Source organism: Sceloporus occidentalis, unplaced genomic scaffold, assembly GCF_023333645.1.
Source record: "Sceloporus occidentalis isolate IW3139 unplaced genomic scaffold, rSceOcc1.0.p SCAF_8, whole genome shotgun sequence".
NCBI lineage: Eukaryota > Metazoa > Chordata > Lepidosauria > Squamata > Phrynosomatidae > Sceloporus > Sceloporus occidentalis.
Window position 1 is genome coordinate 39,055,369 of NW_028316988.1, and position 22,369 is coordinate 39,077,737.

At 41.6% G+C, this 22,369-nt stretch overlaps 1 protein-coding gene across 3 annotated transcripts in view; it reads left to right on the top strand.

Moving 5' to 3' along the window:
* PASD1 (PAS domain containing repressor 1) overlaps positions 1-21,770 on the top strand; it is a 118,621-nt gene extending 96,851 nt beyond the window's left edge. For all 3 annotated transcript variants that reach the window (XM_089536347.1, XM_089536346.1, XM_089536349.1), the window contains 11 exons: positions 3,080-3,186; positions 5,624-5,771; positions 6,803-6,884; positions 10,639-10,765; positions 14,822-14,931; positions 15,381-15,467; positions 16,101-16,259; positions 18,308-18,523; positions 19,133-19,350; positions 19,670-19,877; positions 20,900-21,770. In XM_089536347.1, coding sequence (XP_089392473.1) covers positions 3,080-3,186; positions 5,624-5,771; positions 6,803-6,884; positions 10,639-10,765; positions 14,822-14,931; positions 15,381-15,467; positions 16,101-16,259; positions 18,308-18,523; positions 19,133-19,350; positions 19,670-19,877; positions 20,900-21,070 — 1,633 coding nt within the window. In that variant the 3' untranslated portion in view covers positions 21,071-21,770. The remainder of the gene's footprint in view (positions 1-3,079; positions 3,187-5,623; positions 5,772-6,802; positions 6,885-10,638; positions 10,766-14,821; positions 14,932-15,380; positions 15,468-16,100; positions 16,260-18,307; positions 18,524-19,132; positions 19,351-19,669; positions 19,878-20,899) is intronic.
* The last annotated feature ends 599 nt before the right edge of the window (positions 21,771-22,369 follow it).

Sequence of the window (22,369 nt, forward strand, 5' to 3'; positions counted from 1 at the left end):
AGTCTATAGGATGGAACCATAGAAATTAAAGTAACATGAAAGTAGTATAATTGAGATGTATGAAAGAGAACTAAGGCTCAAGATGGATGTTGGTTTCCAGCTCCTGGTTTATTTGGGAGTGAGAAGCTAAGAGGTCTGGGACTGTGTGAGCGCATGCGCGCATATGTGTGTGTGTGTATATATATATGTGTGTGTGTGTATTAAAAAACAATATTTTTTCTATCTATATCTATATACCAATATTTTTTCACATATACATTTTGCTGGTCCCTTTGCATTATATGTCCTTTTCTTCCACTTTCCCCAGTGATGGAAGACATTGCAATTTATATACGACTTATTCTGTCTCTTTAAACTGAGGTATTTCATACAGTGCTGAATCACCAGTTTGTTATTTGGAAATCCTAACACAAATATCCAATTCCAAGCAGCACAGGAAGTTACAAATATCCTGGACATGAATAAGATGAAGAGGAAGAATGCCTTGCAGTTTGCATGGCTAATATGCCTTACTCATTTTAAATCACTGTTTTGTTTTGTTTTTCCCCCTTCTCATTCAGTGGTATAGAAATTCTGCAGTAACAATGCAATAAATCTCACTGCAGCACCTTGTAAAAAGAAGACAAATAAATTATTGATGGGCTTCAAAAGGGATTATGTTAGTGACATTAAATGAAATCTCACAGTTTTCACCAGTGTCATGGAGAGCAGTTTGTGGCGGATGGCTGGAGGAAGGAAAATGTATAACCTGAAATCAGATGTATCATTTGAAAAAAGTGTAATTTAAACAACTTGCAGTGCATGATTCTATTTGTGTTTACTTAAAACACTCTCAGACTTCATTGGGACTTACTCCTAAATCAGTGTAGGGCAGCCTTGTTGCATATTCTTGTGATAAACATTGTCTTTGGATCTCTGTAAGTAGATAAAACTGCTTCATACCAACTCTGCTTAGTGCTTCATATTAGTTCTGTGTCTAATATAATAGTGTCTGTCATGGTTCTTCAAGGTAGCAGATAGACATATTTACCAGTTTTCTACCTCAAGTCAAAGGATAGGGAGCCTTTGGTCTTCCAGATGTTTTAGATTACACAAGAAAGGTATGGAAATTATGTGGCTCTCCAGATGTTATTGGGTTACAACTTCAAGAAACCCATAGCTAGCATAGACAATGGTGTTGAATGCTGGGAACTGCCACATGATTCCCATGTCTGCCTCTGAAGATGCCAGGCACAGATGCTGGTAAAACACCAGGAAGAAAAGCTTCTAGAACATGGCCACATAGCCCTCCCCCCCCCCAAAAAAAAACAACACAAAAAACAACATAGTTTGGCACTGCTTTAACTACTGTGGCTCAGTGCTATGGAATTCTGGGATTTATATTTTGTTGCGGTGTTGTGGAAAACAAAAGAGCTCTGACATATCTGAAATATCTCACAAAACTAGTAGTATTGTGTCCTCTGATCTTCACTCCTCCTTCCTTCTAGTCTAAGCCTGTTGTGTTGTGAGTATAGTATTTTCTGCATAGAGGTTGAATAAATAGGGTGGTTTAGGACTGAAGGTGGCTAAGACTGAAGTCTTGTGCATACTTAGGTAAAAGTAAGCATCTTTAAGGAAAGTGGGATGTACCACTGACATATTTCCGCTTGGGCTGAAAGGAAAGTCTAGAGCAGTGATGGGAACCATGCAGCTTTCCCAATGCTGTTGGACTACAACTCTCAGGATTCATCACGAATGACTATGTTGGCTAAGGCCACATTTGAAGGGGAATGGGATTTCCACCCTTGAACTACAACTGTGTGTTACCTTTTGGCTCTCCAGACGTTTGGGGTTTCTAGTCCTGGAAACCTCAGCCACCATGCTCAGTGGTAAAGGATTCTGGGAGTTATTGTTCAAAACATCAGTAGGGCCAAATGTTCCTAACACCGGAAGCAGCAGATAGATGTTTTATGTCTTATGAGGAAGCCAATGTTCTGCTTGTTACTTACTTATACTGACCTGCTCATACTTATAAACAGAACAATTATGCAATATCCAGTGTGGATGTTTGTCTCCAGTGTTTGCCACCATTTGAAGATAATTACTTGACAATAGCAACCTTGGTATAATAATGATGCTCTGTTCACTTAAGGATTATGTCCATGTTTGCTGTGGCTAGCTGAGATCAAAGGAGGAGGGGAATCAAACCAGACAGATCTCAAATCTCAGGGGACTTTTTTTCCCCAACTCCTGCTCCCAGAACCATAATGTTTGGGGGATTCTGAAAGTTGCAGTCCAGAAAAATAATGTTATTCATGCTCCGGATCCGCTGCTGTACCTTAAAATGCCATGATTTGTATAAATCAACATGTTAAGCTTCTACAGATTTTACATCACCTGCTAAAGTAGGTGTGGAGAACCCATGGCATCCCAAATGTTGCTAGACTACATCTCCCATCATGCTTGGCCATTGGATATGCTGGCTGGGTATGATTAGAGTTGTAGTCCAACACCTCTTCAAGGCACCAGTCTGGGGAAAGCTGTTTTAGTATTATGATATGTAAATGCAGCCCTGGCTGTTCAGCTGGCAGATTAATTACACTGTCTTTATATGTTACATGTATGCATATTCCCTCCAACATTTCATAGATGAAAACTGGGATACATGTAATCAAGTAACCTCAGAACATGGTTAAGATGACTAAGTAATGAGGAAGAACATACAAACCAGGAGATGATGCAACAGTTTGCTTTTACCAGATCTTATTGGGAAGGGACAGATTCCATCCATCTTCTCTGTTCCCTTTGCTGAGTATACTGAGGGATTATTGTTGTTGTTGTTGTTATTATTATTATTATTTATATCCTGCCTTTTCTTCAGTTTGTGACTCAAACAAGAAGTTAAAAAATGCATTGTTAAAAATTCACAAGACACAAAAATTAAAACAAGTAAATTAGGTTTACACTTCTTCTTTTTTTGGCAAGGCCTAATAAACGCATATTAATAATCAATTTTCTGTGTTTTTTAAATATATATATATATATATTTCTAAAAGAACAGCACCAAATTTTGTACTCACTGCTTATTCTTTCCTTTCAGAGCCCCACCTATTATAGGATATTTGCCATTTGAGGTGCTTGGGACATCAGGTTACGACTATTATCACGCTGATGACCTGGAGCTTCTTGCTAGGTGCCATGAACACTGTAAGTGATTTTGCTCCTTGCTTGCATGGTGTAATTGTATTGCTCCTTTGCTTTATTTAAAAGGTTTGTGCAGATGTCTATAGCCGTGCAAAAACATTTATGAGAAACGGTTTCGCTTTGCCCTTTGTCCTTTGTTCTAAACACCAGGCTGAAGTAGATATTTAAACATGCAGGTTTTTGGAAGGTAGATTATACAGGTGTGTCTGGGAAAGAGAAGGGCAGTAAGGAAAATAAACATGATCAGAACAGATATGGGGAGGAAATTATTTAGCTTTCGAATCCACCCCCCCACCGTCCAAATCTGAAGAAAATTTTCTCTGCTGTTTGCAGCTGCTATTTAAATTGCTAGATGAGGAACTTTTCCTCGGAAGTGCAGCAAGGAAGGAAAGGATTAAATTAAGATTCCCATTAATTACTACCTTTCTTCTCTCTTCGACTGATGCAATCTGATGTTGAAAAAACTAGGATATTAGTATGAAAATGATATATATTATCATCCCTTTCATGAAAGGCTGCAGGTGCATTTTTGAACTTGCAGGGCTCTGTGGAGCTCTTTTCCCAACTCATTTTAGATGGTGAAGGCTGTCTTACAAGTCATTTTGGAAGTCATTTTGGAAAGAATATTTGTCACAGGCGGAATAGTTGTCAGGACTTCAGCAAGTGAAAACAGGCTTAAAAGAAATTCTCCTGCTGTTATATGATTTTTGAAAAAACCACATGTGCTCACTGAGTTGCAAAAAGAACATTTAACATTGCATCTGGTCTGACATTCAAGTTTCTTACAATACCTCTCTTTGACCTGTGGCTCTTGAGCTAGCTCAGGAGGAATAAAGTGGGAGGACCGTATCATTATTATGAACATCTCCATAGAAGTGCATTATCCTGTGCTAGGCTGGCCTAGGATGAGATGTTCCTTCTTTTTTTATTTATCTCCTTCATCAGTGTCAATTTGAGATTACACAAAGAAGCTCTCTCTCTCTCTCTCTCTCTCTCTCTCTCTCTCTCTCAGACCTTGTAACTAGGGCAACAAACCAAGGACCTGGGTATATTTGATTTGCACGGTAAACCTCCATTGAGATGGTGCCTGCCTTTTGCTGCAGGGCTGAAGTAACAAGAATTAAACTGATCTGTGCTGAAAAGCTCACCCTAACTCTTGGCAGAGCCCAGATTGCATGACCTGTTACACAGTGTGCTGGATGTTCTCATTAACCAGATTAAGAGGCATATTTAACTCACTGCCAACTTTTGTTGTTCGCTTCTCTTTTAGCTCTCCTTGGGTGGATCCAAATCCTGCCTCTCTCTCTCTCTCTCTCTCTCTCTATAAGTACACAACTAACCAGGCTGTTGGCTTGCTTTTTGAGCAGAGAGGCCACTGTTTTTACAGGCACCGCTCTTATGTCTGTTGACAGCAGCTTAGTGCACATCAGTTTAGTAGGCGAAACTGTCCCCAGGGAAAGGTCTGGTTGTTGAAGACATTGGACAATTTGGACAAGTTAACTTTTTTTGGACTTTGGCTCATTCCATGGAGCATATGTTGGAACATATGGGATCTACACATATGTTTTCGTGTATACATGACAGGGAGAGTTAATGTCTTCTTGGATCAAAGATGGAAAAAACCTTGATGTGTCTAAGCTTGCGGACACACTGCAGAATTAATAATGTTTGACACCACTTTGACTGTCATGGCTCCATCCTGTGGAATCCTGGGATTTGTAGTCTCTTGTAGAATCACAGCTGTGTTGACAGGGGAAACAAACACTACAGCTCCCAGAATCCTATAGACAGTAGGGACAGTAACCACTGGGAGGTATAGCACAAACTTTCTTTCTTCTTTTGGGTTATACATATATTTATTTTGTATATATTAGTTAATTTATCCATCTCTGCTAAACACATAAACAAATTACCATAGATATCACCCCCCCAAAAAAAAACCAAATCTCACAATATACAAACATAACAAAATATCCCATAAGCATTTTTATCTAAATGAATCCAGAACACACTGAACACCCACATTAAACATAGACTTGACATCCTACTTTTTCAACATTGGACCACCTAGGTATCTTTCCACATAACTACCCAAATGTCATATCTACTTGCACCCTGAACGTGGAAGAATAAACCATCAATTTACAGATCAAGTTTCAAAACAAACAGGTGTTATATTTTATTTAACGTATAAACTGCAGGAAAGGTTGCAATTTTACAAATTCATCCACCGATTTCTCCCTCAAGTGGATAGTTAATTTATCCATCTGTGCTAAACTGAACGTCTTTATTATCCATTCTTCTATTGAGGGGATCTCCATGCTTTTCCATCTCTGAGCATATCATGTCCTTGCCACTGTGATCATCTTTTCTTGTTGTTTAAAAGCAATAACTTTCAGGGCTCCAAGTGTTTAATACAATTGTTGTTGTTGTTATACAGTGATGCAGTTTGGAAAAGGGAAGTCTTGCTACTATAGATTCTTGACCAAAGGCCAGCAGTGGATATGGTTGCAAACACACTATTATATCACCTACCATCAGTGGAACTCCAAGCCTGAGTTTATTGTGTGCACCCACACTGTTGTTAGGTAAGAAAACCTACTGGGCTTCTGCTTCTGCTGCATTTCCACCATGATGCTATCTGCTCAGATCCTTGGCTCTGTGTATTGGCTCACTGACGTACTCAATTATATAAAAGAGAATTGAGGTTGGGAGGGAGTCACAGTGTTTTTATTATTCATTTCTCTTTGGCAGCTGAGGCAGAAGACTGGAAGCAGCCTTGGCTGCCAGTATTACTATGTTCTGTTTTATTTTTCTCTCCGTAGCAGTTTCACGGTTACATACGGAAGAGTGAAGTCAGGTAGCAGCACAATTAGTGAGATTTTAAACATCGTCTTCTTTAAAACCAAATCTAAAACACTGTCATTGTCTTGAGCTGCATCTGCACTGCAGAAATAATGCAATTTGACAATTTTTAACTGCCATGGCTTCGTGCTGTAAAATTCTGGGATTTGCAATTTGCTGTGGCATAAGAGCTCTCAGACATTGAAAGCTAAATATCTCACAAAACTGCAAATCCTAGAATTCCGTTGCATTGAGCCATGGCAGTTAAAGTGGTGTCAAACTGCTTTATTTCTGCTGTGTAAACTAGACCTTAGTCTCTTTATGATGGTTGTGTTCTCATTTAAAGCTAAATGAGCCACAGCAAACCTGAAGTTCTCATGATCCCACGCTCCAAACTGCTTTTCTGGCACTGGGGCCACAAGGAATTTGGAAACTTTCACTTTAGTTTTAGACTTAATTGCAGCTTGCTATAATAGCCACATTTGGATAAACTGCAGTTAGTCTTACACAGTGGAAGCAAGCCACCTTCATACCAAAGGATATAAAGACAGCTGTTTTCCCACTTAGTGCAGTGGGAATAATAATTCCTTCTTAGTTGTTGTGATGATAAAACGTTAGACAGAGAAGGAATCATATACATCATCTGAGCTCTTTGGTAGTACTAGCCTCAGCTAGAGAAATGGCAGTTTTGAGACAGCAAATAGAAATCAAAATAAAATGTGCATTTATTGTACTGAAAACTTGTTTGCCTTTTTCCTTTTCATTTTTTTTAAAGTTATGCTGAGGTTCGAGCTGAAAGAAGGAGAGATCTTGGCCTCGAAGAGTCATCTATTGAATTAGCATCTTCATCCCTGAAGGTACAGTGTGCTGTAAATGACTAATAAGAGATACTGGTTGCACAGTGTTTACAGTATTTGCACTGTGGCAAAATGGCATTTTGCAAAGAGGGGAATGGGACTCTGGAGGTTACATTTCATTTCTTGTATCTTAAGATTTCCAGGATTTTAATCTTAAGGCTTTCCAGTCATATAATAAGGATTTTTGTTACAAATCTGGCTGCATTTATAGGAAGTGGAATAGGTAATTGCATCTGTTTTTATGCTGCCAGCTCTGTTTTTCATGGTGTATCTGTCTGAACATCCTATATTCATAAAAGATATGGATGTGCTCTCTATCTGCACATATTTGTAAAAGTGCACAAATGTATTGTCAGGATGTGATAGCCCACATCTGATTTGGAAACAAACTGCATGTGTGAGTAGGGTGCAGTTTCTAGGATCAAAACCGTTGCCTTCAAAGTTTCTTTCCAGAATAGAGGACCAAGCATACTATTCTGACATTATATTTATATGATATTTGTCTTGCATTAATAAATCAGGACCAATCCAGCACTATTAAGAGAGTACTGGTGTCATTTGACAGTCAACAGCACATAAGAGGAAGGTGGCAGCAACTCCACAGGAATCAAATGTGGTTATTTGAGTTTTGCAAAATTGCTTTAGAACAGGCTGCAGCTCATCTCAGGCTGCATCTGCACTTTAGAAATAATCCGGTTTGATACCACTTTAGCTGTCATGGCTCAAGGCTGTGAAATTCTGGGAACTGTAGTTTGTTGTGGCACCAGAGTTCTCTGACAGAGAAGGCTAAATGTCTCACAAAACTACATTTCCCAGAAAAGGCCACCACTGGCTGTCAAGAATCTATTCCATCTAGTCAACTACAACGATTTCCTTGGTCTTATGGAGTCTCTATATGATGCTTTTATCATGAAACCCTTTAATATAATAGACTTCCAGATGGCACTGGGCAACAGCTTCCAGAATCCTTGGCCATTTTCCATGCTGGCTGTGGTTTCTGAGAACTTCTAGCCAACTTCAATTTTTAGATAAGTTTAAGAACAACTATTTTAATATGTATTTTTCAAGAACTCAGCCTGGGATCTTCTACACATAGAGTTTTGAAAAGTAACTTTTTGGATTAAGCGTCCACGAATCTCTTGACCAGTAGGGTTATTGGCTTAGCTCTGCTTGTACTTGGCAAGTATTGCCTCCCAGCACATACACAAATTGCTAAGCTATAATACATGTATCCTTGCTACCCATATTTGAAAAATGTCCGGAAGCCAGCACACAGTAGTTGGGAAGCATTTCAGACAACTACATCTATGGGGCTTCTATGCTGACTCACCAGTTCTGGCCAGACAACAACTGGAAGTGAAGGAATGATTTACTGATCTGTTTTCTCTCTGTATCGGTGCCGGGGTTTTAGAAGCTAGGCATAATGCTATCTGGGAATAGGCAGGACTGTGGCCATGACAACACTTTCCATTGCCTTTTAAAATAATCAATCTGGCATAGTCATGCCTGCCAATTAATAGGGTCAGCTCAGTCAACATTTTAAAAATAAACCTTTGATGGTGTTTTAATAATGCGATGCAAAAGTGACATGATATATTAACATATTTACAGCTTAACAACAACAACAGCAACAACAAAAAGTTAAAAAAACTTTTTTATAGCTTCTCAAATCTGACTCCAGAAATTTGAACTTGAAATCTGGCTTTTGTGCAATCAGTGATAACATTCCTTGAGTTTATTTATTTGTAACCTTCAGAATAGACTCCAAAGATAGTTTTCTATGCTTTAACTATGAAGCCTAGTTAGACTGGTAGGCACCAGGTGTTCAGAAAGAGATGGGTTTTGTAGACTTGATGGCATGGTAACTCATCATATCTTGGATCTTTATTGGCAATTTGTCCCACACTTCTAGTTCCAGCAACATTTTTGTTAGTGAAATCAATTTACATGGTCAATTGCACGTCATCAGGTGATGTGCTTGTATATTTAAGGTGGTCCTGATGGTGAACCTTTAATACTCCAGATGTTGTTGAACTACAGTCCCCACTATCTTCATCTTTGGCACTGGAATCCAACAATATGTGGAAGGTGAAGGCCACACATTCTTCTCCCTTAACCTGATTGTATAACTTATCCATATAATCAGAGGGTCAGACTATACCATACGTTTAGTATATATTCAGCACGTATTTAGAAGCAGTATGCCAAGACATGGTGAAAGACATCTGTTTGTCCTATCCCACATACTTTTCTTCACTGTTGTATCTTGCATTTAGTGGTGCTTTGTTTTGTAATTGGCCTTTCAATGTTATGCAATAACTTAGATTGCTACTCTGTTTGCGGAGATGTTAATCTCCGAGGAGATCATATTGTTAAAGGGGAAGCATATTAATCTAAGGGAATAGTCATTTGCTTTAACATTTAGTTTGATCCAGTGAGGGAACTATAGGGATATATCTTCATGGATAGAGCAATTTTATACCTCTGGCAGTCTGAAACATGGACTTTAGTTTACAAGCTGGCACATTTACTGGGATCATTGTGAATGATTGGGCATCTGGATATTTATTTTTTATTTGCATCACAGTAAACTATTTTCAATCCTTATTGAAAAGTTGGACCTCTCTTGTAGATATCACATTTTACATTTTACCCATGCACTTGATTACAGGGGTAATATCTGCTAACTTTCATTTCAATTTGAGATAACTAAAAAATGGACCAATGGTCATCATATCTATATCCTATTCTAATTTGGGAACCACTCCTTAAGCAGATAATAAAATCTGGAAGCAATAGTCCCAATAAACCCATTTCTCTTTCCTTCCCCTCTTCTTATCCTTCCCCTTTTTTGTAATGAGTATCAGATTGTCCCTTTTTTTCTAGCCAGCTTGAATCATTTAGTTGCTGGGTGATTGGTTCATGCATTCATTCATTTTGCATTTCCAGTTGAAAGCCAATGAGCTGTGACATGTCTGGAGAAATTGAGCAGAAGGGAGCTAATTGTAAAGGCATGTTTCTATTTATTAATATAAATCTGTTGCTGAGCAGCATTGATGGGGAAGAGGAAAATGGGAGCAAAAGGACAGAGAGTCACCCTATTTTTTAATGCATTTCAAAGAACACTTGGGTTTCCGTCTTTCACTCACAGGAATGGGACAGAGAATTTGTCTGTGCTGCCCACTTCCTTGTATATTTCCCTTCATTTCTCATATCTAGGATCCCAATCATTCAGATCAAATGGAAAGCCATGGATTGCTAAAGAAAAGGAAGAATGCCGATCAGATGAGGTCTTTAAGCAGAGGCTAGATGGTGATGCTTTGATTTGGATTTCCTGCATGGCAGGGGGTTGGACTGGATGGCCCTTGAGGTCTCTTCCAACTCTATGATTCTATGTGAATTAATAATAAACTCCACTATAAATGAATTCCAGTGGCAATAGACAGATACATATGTAGATAAAGATGCAGCAGTAAGTTATTCAGCTGACAGTCTGAGTTCATGAAATCAACTTTTCTCCAGTCTCTGTTACAAGAAATGCTAGGAAATAGATCTCTTGCTTGCTTGATGTTTCCATTGGCTATAGTTTTCTATAAGCATTTGTTCTAAAGAAGCTAATCTACCTTCTAGATCAAACAGATCGCACTGTTTTTTGTTTCCTGTATGTGTGTGTGTGTGTGTGGTTTTTTAAAAGTGTGAGCTGGTTTTTGTAGTTGTCAATATAATACATTTGCCTTGGTTTCCTTTCTTTCAGAGTCATGGTAGTTACATCGATATCCGTCAGTGCGTCACCAACCAAGAAGCTAGTCGTGAAAGGGTGTCTGTGTCATCTCACAGTTCCCGCCGGTCCTCACACACAGCGCTCTCTGACTCTGCATCAGGTATCACGTTGGACAGTCAACCAAAGGGACCTTTGGTTGTAGTTGGCGGATTGCTTATAGTTTTATCAGTCCGTTGAACCATTCTCTTTCCTTGATTTCCATTGCCATTCTCCACCATTTTAAATTCTCCAACTATAAGAGGATGGAGATGGGCAAAAGAATCCAGAGGGAGAACAGATGGACACTTTTTTTTTAATCATCCCTTTGCTGCTGTGATTATTTTGTTTTTTCTAAGGTCTAATTTGCATGGTAGATATACACTTGTCCCTCCATATTTGCTAGGGTTAGAGGCACAAGACCCCTGTGAATATGGAAAAACCGCAAATAACAAAAACACCATGTTTCTATCTGAGAGGACACCTTTCTAGGAATCTCTAGGTCCTCCAGTGCAACTCTGTGGTCAACATCCGACAGATGCACAGGAGGAGCTACAAATGCCTAGTAGAGTATGCTCTCTAGGGATCTCTAGGTCTTTTAGTGAACCTTTAGTTAAAGTTGACCATAGAGTTGCATTGGAAAACCTAGAGATTCCTAGAGAGAACATATTAATCAAATACATGAATAATCAAATTCGCAAATATCAAAGCTGCAAATATGGGGGGATGAGTGTAATGCAGTTTGACATCACTTTAACTGCCATGGCTCAATGCTATGGAGTTATGGATTTGTAGTTTTGCAAGCTATTTAGACCTCTCCATCCGAGAGCTCTGGTGCCGCAACAAACTACAAATCCCAGGATTGCACAGTACTGAACCATGGTAGTTAAATCAGTGTCAAACTGCATCATTTCTGCAGTGCAGATTAGACCTGAGTGGGATAGATAATTCATCAAAGAGAAGTTCAATAATGGCCACTAGCTATGTATCTTAAATTGCGCTTCATGTTCAGAGACAGTGGGTACATAAATATTTGGTGCTGGAGAGAGGACAATGGTCATGCTTTCCTTGTAGAAACAAGATATAGGTATTCCTCAGTTAACAAAGTAGATGAGTCCCTGGGCATTACTTCTTTAACAGAAAATTTGGTACCAGTGACAGAAATAAACTGGAAAGAATAGGGATAGTTTCTTTTACCAGAACGAAGAACAGTTCAGCATATTTCAGCAAAGTTTTTATTCAAAACTGACACTATGCACCTAGGAAATGAAGCGACCAGGTCAGGTAAGCCTTGCATAAATAAAAACATTTTAAACAGTGTAGAGACCACTTGGAGACTTCATCCAAAATGTATTCAGGATTGACTTTTTCTCTCACCAGCCTCCACTTAGGTTGGTGCCCAAACTTATAGATTTATGCTGCAGGGTAGATGGTGAGGCAAGCTTATCTTCTTCCCTCTTTTCTCTCTGTTTTGCTTTGTATACGTGTTCAGGGAGGAATTTTGATGGCAACTACTTTGCCTGCTAAAGGCAGACACACACAGTTGCAGTAGTGCATCTGCTCCAACCTGATGCAGAAAGTCTGTGTTTCTCCAGTCCTCCTTCAGCAACCTCTCAATACTAAGACTGTCAAAAAGCTCCCATGTAAACAGAGGACAAGGGAGGGAAAGGCAGGCTTGTGCACTTGTAAAAAGGAGCATTTTTGTCAGAGGCTTTGTTAATTTAAACACTCCTGTCTTGGATTGAAAGAATCCTAGGTCCAATCCAGCAAGACATTTTTTCCCTCCTCCTCCTTGTATCATGAAGCAGTTGCCAACCATTTTGTGCTTAGCCTCTGATACCAGTTTAATCACAAAGTCATGTGCATGGTTTTTGCAACGAGGGCGGGTGAAGATAAATTCAGCAGCTTATGAAGTGTTGCATGCCTCGGCCTTGCATATTCTGCACATGTTGTGTCCCCATTGTAATGGAAGCGGATTGCTAGATTGGGGTAATCCTTAGCTCAGCACTCCTGCGAGTCTTGATTCAGTAGCAGACGGAGACAGGCTGTCCCCTTTCTGCATAATATGCTCAGAGGGAGGGTGTGAGGGAACACGCCTTACCGAAAAGGCTTTTAGTAGTGTGCGCCACTACTGATCTCTTTTAAAAGGATATGTTTTGAATGGTTTTAGTTCTATAGATAGGTTAATTACATTTAACAGGAACTTTCAACTATCCTTTGCCTATATGATTTTATCTGGAACTGCTTAAATTTTTTGCAAGCCAATTTGACTCCTAGTACTGGGAAGAAGTCGGGATATAAAATCTTCATTGTCGTCATTTTCATCACCATCTTGGATTAACTTTCTAAAACACAGTCTTTTCTAAAACACCATCTTTTCATGATCCTGCTTGAAAACATAGGCCAAGATCCTCTTCACTGATAGCAAAATATACAGTTGCATCAGCATGACCATGCTGGACTTAATGCTGTACTGGATGGTTTTGGACTGCACTATTGCACAGTTTTGCAGGGCCAGCAATACCCCCCATTGTTTACGGACAAGTGGTTATGCCACTTGCACAGACCTGAGTGGGACATCTTACTTGCACAACCTCCCAGAAAGTGAAACCAGTGGTGTGACTATATTTATACGAGTGACATAGCTGTGCCAATCTGGAATATCAGAATGCCAAGGGATCTTGTAACACCATTGAGACTAACTGAGCAAAATAAGTTGTAGCATCAGCATTTGTAGGCTAGGTCTACTTCCAGTTTAAGTCAATGGCTGGATCTTCCCCATGTTAACTGGTTTTCAGTTTGTGTGTGTGTGTGCAAAAATCATGTGTGTCTATAAGGAGCCTCAGAAGCTACAAGTGTATGTTGTTTAAATACCAATTGGTCTGGTTCTGCACCTTGAACCAATATTAACATTCTTCATAAACATTTTTCCCCTCCTGGGAAAAGTTGTTGATTCTTCGTTTCTGAATATGCTCAGAAATTGTTATTACATGCTGCATCTCTCGTTGGACCTTATCACATGTGGGTGGGGGGGGGGGTTGCAGCTCAGATCCGCAGTCACTCCTGTTCTAGCAGTGCAAAGCATGATGTTTTTTCACACCAGATCTAGAGTCACTCCTGTCTAGCAATGCGAATTAAGGTTAAAACGTGATGTTTTACCACACCTGCTTGCCTTTTGGTTGCCCTTCTGAATTGAGGGGGAAGCGAAGTCAGTTCTATTCCAAGCAAGTCACGTGATGCAGATTCAAGCAAAGTGGAGTGAGTGCACATTGTATTACCACACCGGAGGGTTCAACGATTCGAATCGGCACCCGTGCACATGCTCATTGGGGCTCTGGACACTGCCCTCCTTCCCTGCCCCCTCCTTAGCTGTCATCCTTCATGGGATGAAGAAGCAGTCAGGGGATGATGGGATAGCTCGCTGGGGGTCCCTGGGGCCAGGATCGGGATGCAGGAGAAGACAGGGGATGATGGGATAGGTTGCTGGGAGTTGCTGAGGTCAGGATTGGGATGCAGGAGAAGGCAGGGGATGATGGGATAGCTCGCATGGGGGTCGCTGGGGCCAGGATTGGGATGCAGGAGAAGGCAGGGGATGATGGGATAGTTTACATGGGGTCGCTGGGGCCAGGATTGGGATGCAGGAGAAGGCAGGGGATAGTGGGATAGCTCACTGGGGGTCGCTGGGGCCAGGACTGGGATGCAGGAGAAGGCAGGGGATGATGGGATAGCTCACTGGGGTTGCTGAGGCCAGGATTGGGATGCAGGAGAAGGCAGAGGATGATGGAAATGATGGGATGGGTTGCAGGGTGGCAGAGGGGGAGAGATTGCATGAAGGAGGAGGAGGGGGATGATGACGCAGGGGGCCAAGGGGGGTGACATTGGAGTCGTTTTCCACACCAGACCAATTCGGTGCAATCAAACTAAGCCTGGAAGCTTATTCTGTGAAGTTACTTTTTTTCTGGTTTTACCAAAATGAGGGGTCACTTTGGAATACTGCGGAAGCACTTTGCAAGGAGCTCCCATAGAAAGGAATGGCATCTGATAACACATTCACGTTATGATGTGAATGCACATTGTTGGAAATGCAGTCACGTCGGAACTGAGCCGGAAAATCCGCAAAAAGCTCCGTGTGATATACTCCGTCGTTGGCACTTCCCTCACAGTTGCTTCTCTTCTGCAGCCACATCATCAATACGACACACCGATGCCAGTACCCCTACTAGACAATCGTTGCCAATGGGACAGTCAGAAAAGGCACCTCTAAGGCTTGGCTCCAGTAGCAGCACACCGGTAAGCATTGGTGACCCCCCTAAAGCACCATGGCAGGGGCAGGCAGGCTGGGGATTCACACCAATAAAGGGAAGTCTTCAGGATGTGTGCAGTTACCATTGATGCTTTGGTACTGTTCTTATGGAGGTGGTAAAAGCTGTTTTATGACACTGCAGCCGGACTTTCCTATGACTGAATACTCCTGTTCAGCACAGTTCCCACAGACAGAAAAGTACCATGCCAAGGAAAACCATTCACCTTGAGATGTTAAGTTTTAAGATGGAGATAAGTTTTTCAGTCATGTAAGCCACCCACTTGCAGACTGAATCAGTGCAGCTTTTCTACCTCAGTAAGGACTAAGCCTCTGGTAACAAGGAAATATCCCAAGCACATATTGCAGAGGAAGTGAGACAACTGTATTCATCCTTGTATTAGATATATTATGCAATCTCTCTTCCTTTCTTTCACAGGGTATAACAACACCCCAAACACCCACTGATCATCTCACACAGCATCATATGGCACAGCCCACTGTTCCTGCACAGCAGGGAGTTATGGTAGGTCACCCATAATGCAAACCACTTCTACATCTGCACTGAATGGCAACAAGGTAGAAAGCTTGCTAAAGGCCTAAATTGTCATTACAGGAGACACAAATTTTCCTTCTTTAGGATAATGGCTAGTTTGCACAAAGTGTGATGTGACTGCATGTTACACCTTCTCTTTCTCTTGTATTTTCCTTGCACCTATCTCAGATCAATGACTTCTAGCAACAGGGGAATAGTTGATATGATTTCAAGCACCCACTAAATTGGGATCTTCACAGGAAAAGAGGGGAATGCATACACAGAATAGTAGCAGAGGTTATAAATGTTATTTTTGGACTACAGATCCCACCATCCCTTGATAGCATAGCCAGTTACCATGGTGTCTTGGAGATTCTGTGCTCCTAGTTACTCCAAAACAAGTAACTTAGGGGGGTTGGTTCTGTCTCATAAGGGCCATCTGGTGCCCTATAGAATAATCTTCATATGGTCAGTTTTAGGCATAGCTGACTTTGAAAATAGTAATTAGATATTAATAAATGGATGTGTCCCATGTGTCAAAAAGCCTCAGTTTCTCCAAAGTCATTGACAGGAATGGGATGGCAAAAGGCCTGGCTCAGTAACGTGTCTCTTCTGTGGTTCTAGCCGGTGTATCACTTTCCAGCTCAGATGGGGATGATGCATCAGCTGAAGGAACAGCTGGAGGAAAGGACGCGCATCTTGCAGGCTGACATCAAGACACAGCAAGAGGAACTGCATGTGATCAAGGAGCAACTCCAGCTGGTACAAGACTCCAATCTGCAGGTATCTCTATAGGGCTAAACCAACCCCATGCCATCGAACTACATCTCATGCTCACTCAGCGTTGCAATTCAGATTCAAACATGACAATAGGCAGACCAGACTGTCTGTCTAGTGCAATGTTATCAGTACTGACTGACATCTTTCCCTGCTGTCAGACGCAAGGATTTTTTCCCCAGCCCTTTCTAGAGATGAACATGGGGACTCCTGGATGCAAAACATGCATTCTGCAACCAATCTGTGACCCAACGCATCCGATAGGAATGTAGGCAGATGCCTTATACTGAGTCAGATACTCCTCTAATGCTGAATTTAATCATTGACTCAAAGGATTGCTCAAAGGCTGACATCTGGTGGCACCTCTGGCTATTGCTCCATTTATGGAATAGGATTTGTAAATTGCATATCCTTTGGCTGTTCCAGACCAGCCTAAAGAAGTGTGAACTCTTGCACTTTGTTGTTGTTGTTGTGTGCCTTCAAGTCATTTCCAACATATGATTACCCTAAGGCAAACCTATCAGGGGATTTTCTTAGCAAAATTTGTTCAGCTTTGCCATTGCCTTCCTCTGAGGCTGAGAGAGTGTACCTTGCCCAACCAGTAGGTTTCCATAGCTGAGTGAGGATTTGAACTCTGGTCTCCAAAATCGTAGTGTAAGTACACTCCATTGACTCCATGGATCCTTCATTTCTTGCTTGTGCAACAGCTCATTCCTTGTCAGTCAGCTTTTTCTTGTTATTTTTTAGAGCTGTTTGTTGTGGAGATAGCAGTTTCTTGTATTCTGACTAGAAAGTGATGGTTTCCTTTTTTAAAAAATGGCTGCTGATGCTGGAGTGTGTTCCTTTTTTAAAATGTATTTTTGTTACTTTTCTTAGTCATAGAGGATTACTAACATAATGAAATAGTTCTTCAATGTTTCACTGATGCACTGTGATGTTAGAATGCTAAATAAATAAATGAAAGGATGAAAGAAGGGTCTTTCCCAACCTTCAGCTTGAAACCATCCAGAATGCAAACAACACAGCTTGCCTCACAGTACACATCATTGTGGGAAATTCAGTGTGAACCGCAGCAATAGATGTGCATGTTTTTGATCCATTATTTTTTAATCCAACATTTATTTATTTATTTGTTGTTGTTGCTGTGTGCCTCCAAATAATTTTTGACTTATGGCAAACCTAAGGTGAATCTATAATAAGGTTTTCTTGGCAAGTTTGTGCAGAGGGCGTTTTCCATTGCCTTCCCCTGACATGAAGGCATGCATCTCACACACACAGCGAACCTATCACAGGGGTTTCTTGACAAGTTTCTTCAGAGGCGGTTTGCCATTGCTATTCTCTGAGGCTGAGAGTATGTGGCCCAGTGGGTTTTCATGACCAAGTGGGGGTAAGTACCTCACCTAGTCCCAAATCCAATACCACAAACCTCAAGACTCCATAGGATAGGTAAGGATAGGTAAGATTCTATAGGATATAGGTAAGGATAGGTAAATGTAGTCCCTTGACATGAATGTCTAGTCATAGCCGACTGTAGGAGTGATGCTCATCTCCGTTACTAAGACAAATAGCCAGCATGGTCCGAAGACTACTCCGGTGGTTATGTGGCCAGTGTGACTGCACTGAACACTGTTACCTTCCCACCAAAGTGGTACCTATATATCTACTTGCATTTGCCTGCTTTCGAACTGCTAGGCTGGCAGAAGCTGGACCAGTGACAGGAGCTCACCCCATCATGCAGCAATCGGACCTTGAACTGCCAACCTTCTGATCTTCCGACTGTCAGAATTGGCATCTTAACCACTAAGCCACTGCATAGACCCATGGCAATTAAAATGGTATCAAACTGCTATAACAGCATAGTGCATATGCTCTCTAAATCTACTTGGATTTTAAAAGCCAGCTTCTGCAAGCAGTGCCCATGTGCACATGTATGTTTTGCTAAATGTCATAATGACTAACATTATAAATTGTTGTGTTTGAAAGTAAATTTCCCAGGCTTTGACTAAAGCCCCATGTTGCTTTCCATGCCCCTTTATCTTTTTTCTCTCTGACAGATGTTAATGCAACAGCCTATGCCCATGGTCTTCAATAGCGTACCACATCAGAGCCCCAGGAGGCCTTCCCAGCAACAGGCAACAACATCAGGGAACAGACCAGCCACTTCGAAGAAATCCCAGCAACAAGGCCTAGTGGGATCAAAGCAATTCTGTGGCACACACTTGGCCTCTCCTCAGCAATTCCTCAGGGAACCCTGTGTCACATCACCCCAGGTAGTGATATGTTGTGGTTGTTGAGTCCCTTCAGGTTGCTTCCAACTTATAGTGACCCTAAGATGGAACACACTCCCTCAGAGTGTGGTGCAGTCTGCTTCTTTGGAAGTCTTTAAACAGAGTCTGGATGGCCATCTGTCAAAGATGCTTTGATTCTTAGTTCCTGCATGGCAGGGGGTTGGACTGGATGGCCCTTGGGATCTCTTCCAACTCTGTGATTCAATGGCTGCTTCCAACTTCTGGAACTGCCTTTTGCAGGAGGCTACGGTGGCCCCCTCCCTGCTTTCCTTTCCCTGGCAGGCAAAGACATTTTTATTCATGCAGGCTTTTAATGAATAATCATGTCAGGGAAGATTGTATATGGCAGGGTGTGTGTGTTTTAGTTATGTTTTAAACTTTTGTACAATTATAAATTCGATGCTGTGTTTTTTGCTAGTTGATTTTAATTGTCTTTTAAATTTTTTATTGTAAAGTTTCCAAATGGTTTTATTTGTGAGTCTGTTTCTGGGAGAAATGCAGCATAGAAATAAATAAATAAATAAATAAATAAATAAATAAATAGCAACTTTCCAAGCTGCAATTATAACACCAGTGTGTGCACGTTTTCAGGTGCAGCAGCAGCAACAACAGCAGCAGCAAAAGCATGCCATGAGAGGTAACCAAGTCCAGCAGGCTTGTTTGCCCATGCAGATGAGCATTTCAATGCCGCTGTACAACAACCCCATGGTGTTCTCTCAAACGCACCCGATCACTGTGTCTGCTCCGATGCCAGCTGAACTTGGCGAAAGGCAACAGCTGCCAGATTACAACCAAGATCAGAGTTTAAGGTATGGATAATTGAGAGGGTGGAAAGCTACCTGCTGGGTTGCTTTTGCTGCGGGTCCTGCATAATATAATTTTATTTATTTATAATTTATTTATATTCCACCTTTTCCCAGTTTTGCAGTTTGGCAGTCCGGGGAGGAACAACGGCATGGAAAATTAGCCCAGTTGTTCTCAATTGTCCAGCCACCACTCTGTTACTCAAACTTTTAGTTACAGCCAAGTGTAAGACTAAACAGGAAACCATTTGCGTTCCATATAGATTCCAGTGCCACCTTCCTTTCCATGTAGAAGACTAGAAGTTTCAATCCTTCTACCTTGCAGGTTTGCTCAAGAACAGCAGGGTCTGCCTCCTGCAGTACAGATGCAGCCAATCACATGCGCCACTATCCGTGCCCCTACTCCGTCACCAATTTTTACCCCTTCGGTGATGATTCCACACAGCAACATTGGTGCACAGCAAAGCCATCCTCCCAGCACCCTCCACCAGTGGCAGCCACAGCAGGTTCAACAGCATCACCTCTATCTTCAGGTAGTAATGCTTTCAGTGAGGTTGTTTAAGATAGCAGCTTCAGTGGAGGGAAAAGTGGCTGCTCATTGTTTTGGGGGCCCATCTTGCAGACTTATGTCTTCTATCTGAATGTTGGAGAATTTCTGGAGAGGTATTTTCTCTCTCTCTTACCACTCTTACTGGTGCATTTGGTGGGGATGCAAGGGAGTGCATTCTTGGTGGATGCTTATTGATTTTGTGGCCCATTTGATGGGCTATGTCTTCCATGTAAACATACTAAATGTCTGAGAATTTCTGGAGAGGTGTTTTCTTTCTCTACTTCTCTCAATGGTTCATTTGGTGGAGATGAAAGGAGAGCCTTCTTGGTGGCTGCTCATTACTTTTTATGGCCCGTCTGGTGGATTGTGGTCCAAAACACACTGCAGAAATAATCCAGGTTGAGACTGCTTTAACTGCCCTGGCTCAGTGCTAGAGAATCCTGGGGAAGGCTAAATTAGTTACAAAACTACAGTTCCCCAAATTCCCTAGCATTGAGCCAGGGCAGTTAAAGCAGTCTCAAACTGGATTATTTCTGCAGTGTTTTTTGGATCCATGTCTTCCATATGAACATACTGGATGTGTGAGAATTTCTGGATACTTATGTTTACAACTGTGGCACTATTACCAGGATTGCAAATGCCCCCTCAAATGTACCTTAACAGCCAGCAGCTGCACCAAGTGACAGCGGTCTGTTGTGTTGAGGATCGGAGCGGAGCAGGGTGACAATTTCACACACACCCCTCTTGCCAGTGTTTTGGGAGGGATGGAACCAGCAGAACAGACGCCTATCACTCTGTGTCCTGCATGCTGGCTGTTAAGGTGGGTTTGGGGAGTCAGGTCCGGAGGAGTAACAAGTAACAGGCACAGAATACTCTTTACAAGTAGCTTTGTAAGTGGTGCTATTGTTGTTAAGGTGTGTATGGGGGGCAAAGTCAGAAAAGATATGCTTGTGGATGGCTGCTTGCACCTGGTCCTTTGAAGCAAACTCTTTGATTCTTCTGCAGATGCATGGTGCGGCCGACCAGGGTCAGAACCAGCGCCTCTTCCAGCAATCACACCTCCCACAACAGAGTGCTGCCATGGGTTATTTCCACCATCCGCAGCAGCCCCAGAGCCGCCACTTGCAAGGCCAGCCCTGCAGTTTACAAGACCTGCCGGAGATGCAACTGCCTTGAGGCCTAAAAGGCTGGAGAGATGGTGGTAGAAAACTTGGGATGTGCCTGGAGGCGTGTGTTCATGCAGCAGCCATGCTTGGAGCAGAGGTGAGACATGGTGGGCAAGCACAGAATGGAGGGGAGTTCTGCCCTGTATGTCTAGAGGGGGCATGGCTTCCCCTCTAAGGAGTTGGGAAAGGAAAGGCCCTCTCAAGAGGAGAGAGAGAGAGAGAGAGAGAGTGAGAGTGAGAGTGGCAGTCAGTGATTCTTGGAAGAACCCACCTGGGCAGCACTGTTTGAGTTGAACAGGATCAGAAAGCCACACCTGGCATTGTGAACTACATCAGCTGTATAGAATATCCCATCTATACTCTGCATCTAGGAACAGAGGAGAAGGCACTTAAGTCAGAAGCAAGATTGTTTTACAGAAGTTTCCATGTTGCCAGAATCTGGCAGATACAATTCCCAACTCGTCTGACCTAGGAAAAAGAAAGAAGAAACTCATTTTGCTCAAGTGGGGTGGGGAAAATAACCATTTGCAGAAGAGCAGAGTCCTTGGCATGGTCACTTTCCCATGCTGCAAAGCCATATATTTTAATATGGTAAGTGGATTTCAGCTTGCAGGCTGTTTAATAGTCATGTTTACATGCGGATGAATTTTGGAACAGAAGCTGCATAAGTGTGCAGGAAGCAGCCAAGACTTTCCCCCATGGACTTTTTTTTTTAAAAAAAACCTTTGCAAACTTCACTGTGAACTACTCTGAACACAGACTGAGATACAACCATCTACAAGTTAACATCTTTTTCTTCTCTTTCTTTTGCTACTGTGTGTTATGTATGTAGTAGACTTTATTCTGATCTAGTAGTTCACATGTGGGTTACTGAACATATTCCTCCACTTTCCCCCATACCCACAAATTTTCCTGTCAATTCCCATTTCTTTTTTTTGGAGAACAGGGGAATGCTGCTACTGTTTATGACACCACTCTTGCCTGGATTTCTTTTTGCACCAGCTCCTTTCACATTTAGAATTATGGTCCTGTACAAAGGTTTCTCCTATTTTTGTTACAAAATTCAGATATAAACCTATCTCTCTCTACTCCCCACTTAGCCAAATATACATAGATTTTTAAAGAGGTGCAGGAACCTCCCTTCCTTTTTTTCTCCCTATTTCTCTCCATGAATCTTTCTGTGGGGAATTTATCATGGCACCCAAAGACGAATGCAAACTTTGTGGTTTTGCTACTTGGTGTGTTAGCATTTGGCAGTGTGGAGATTTCTACTTAATGAAGACACCTGCAATGTTCCAAGGCAGTAGTG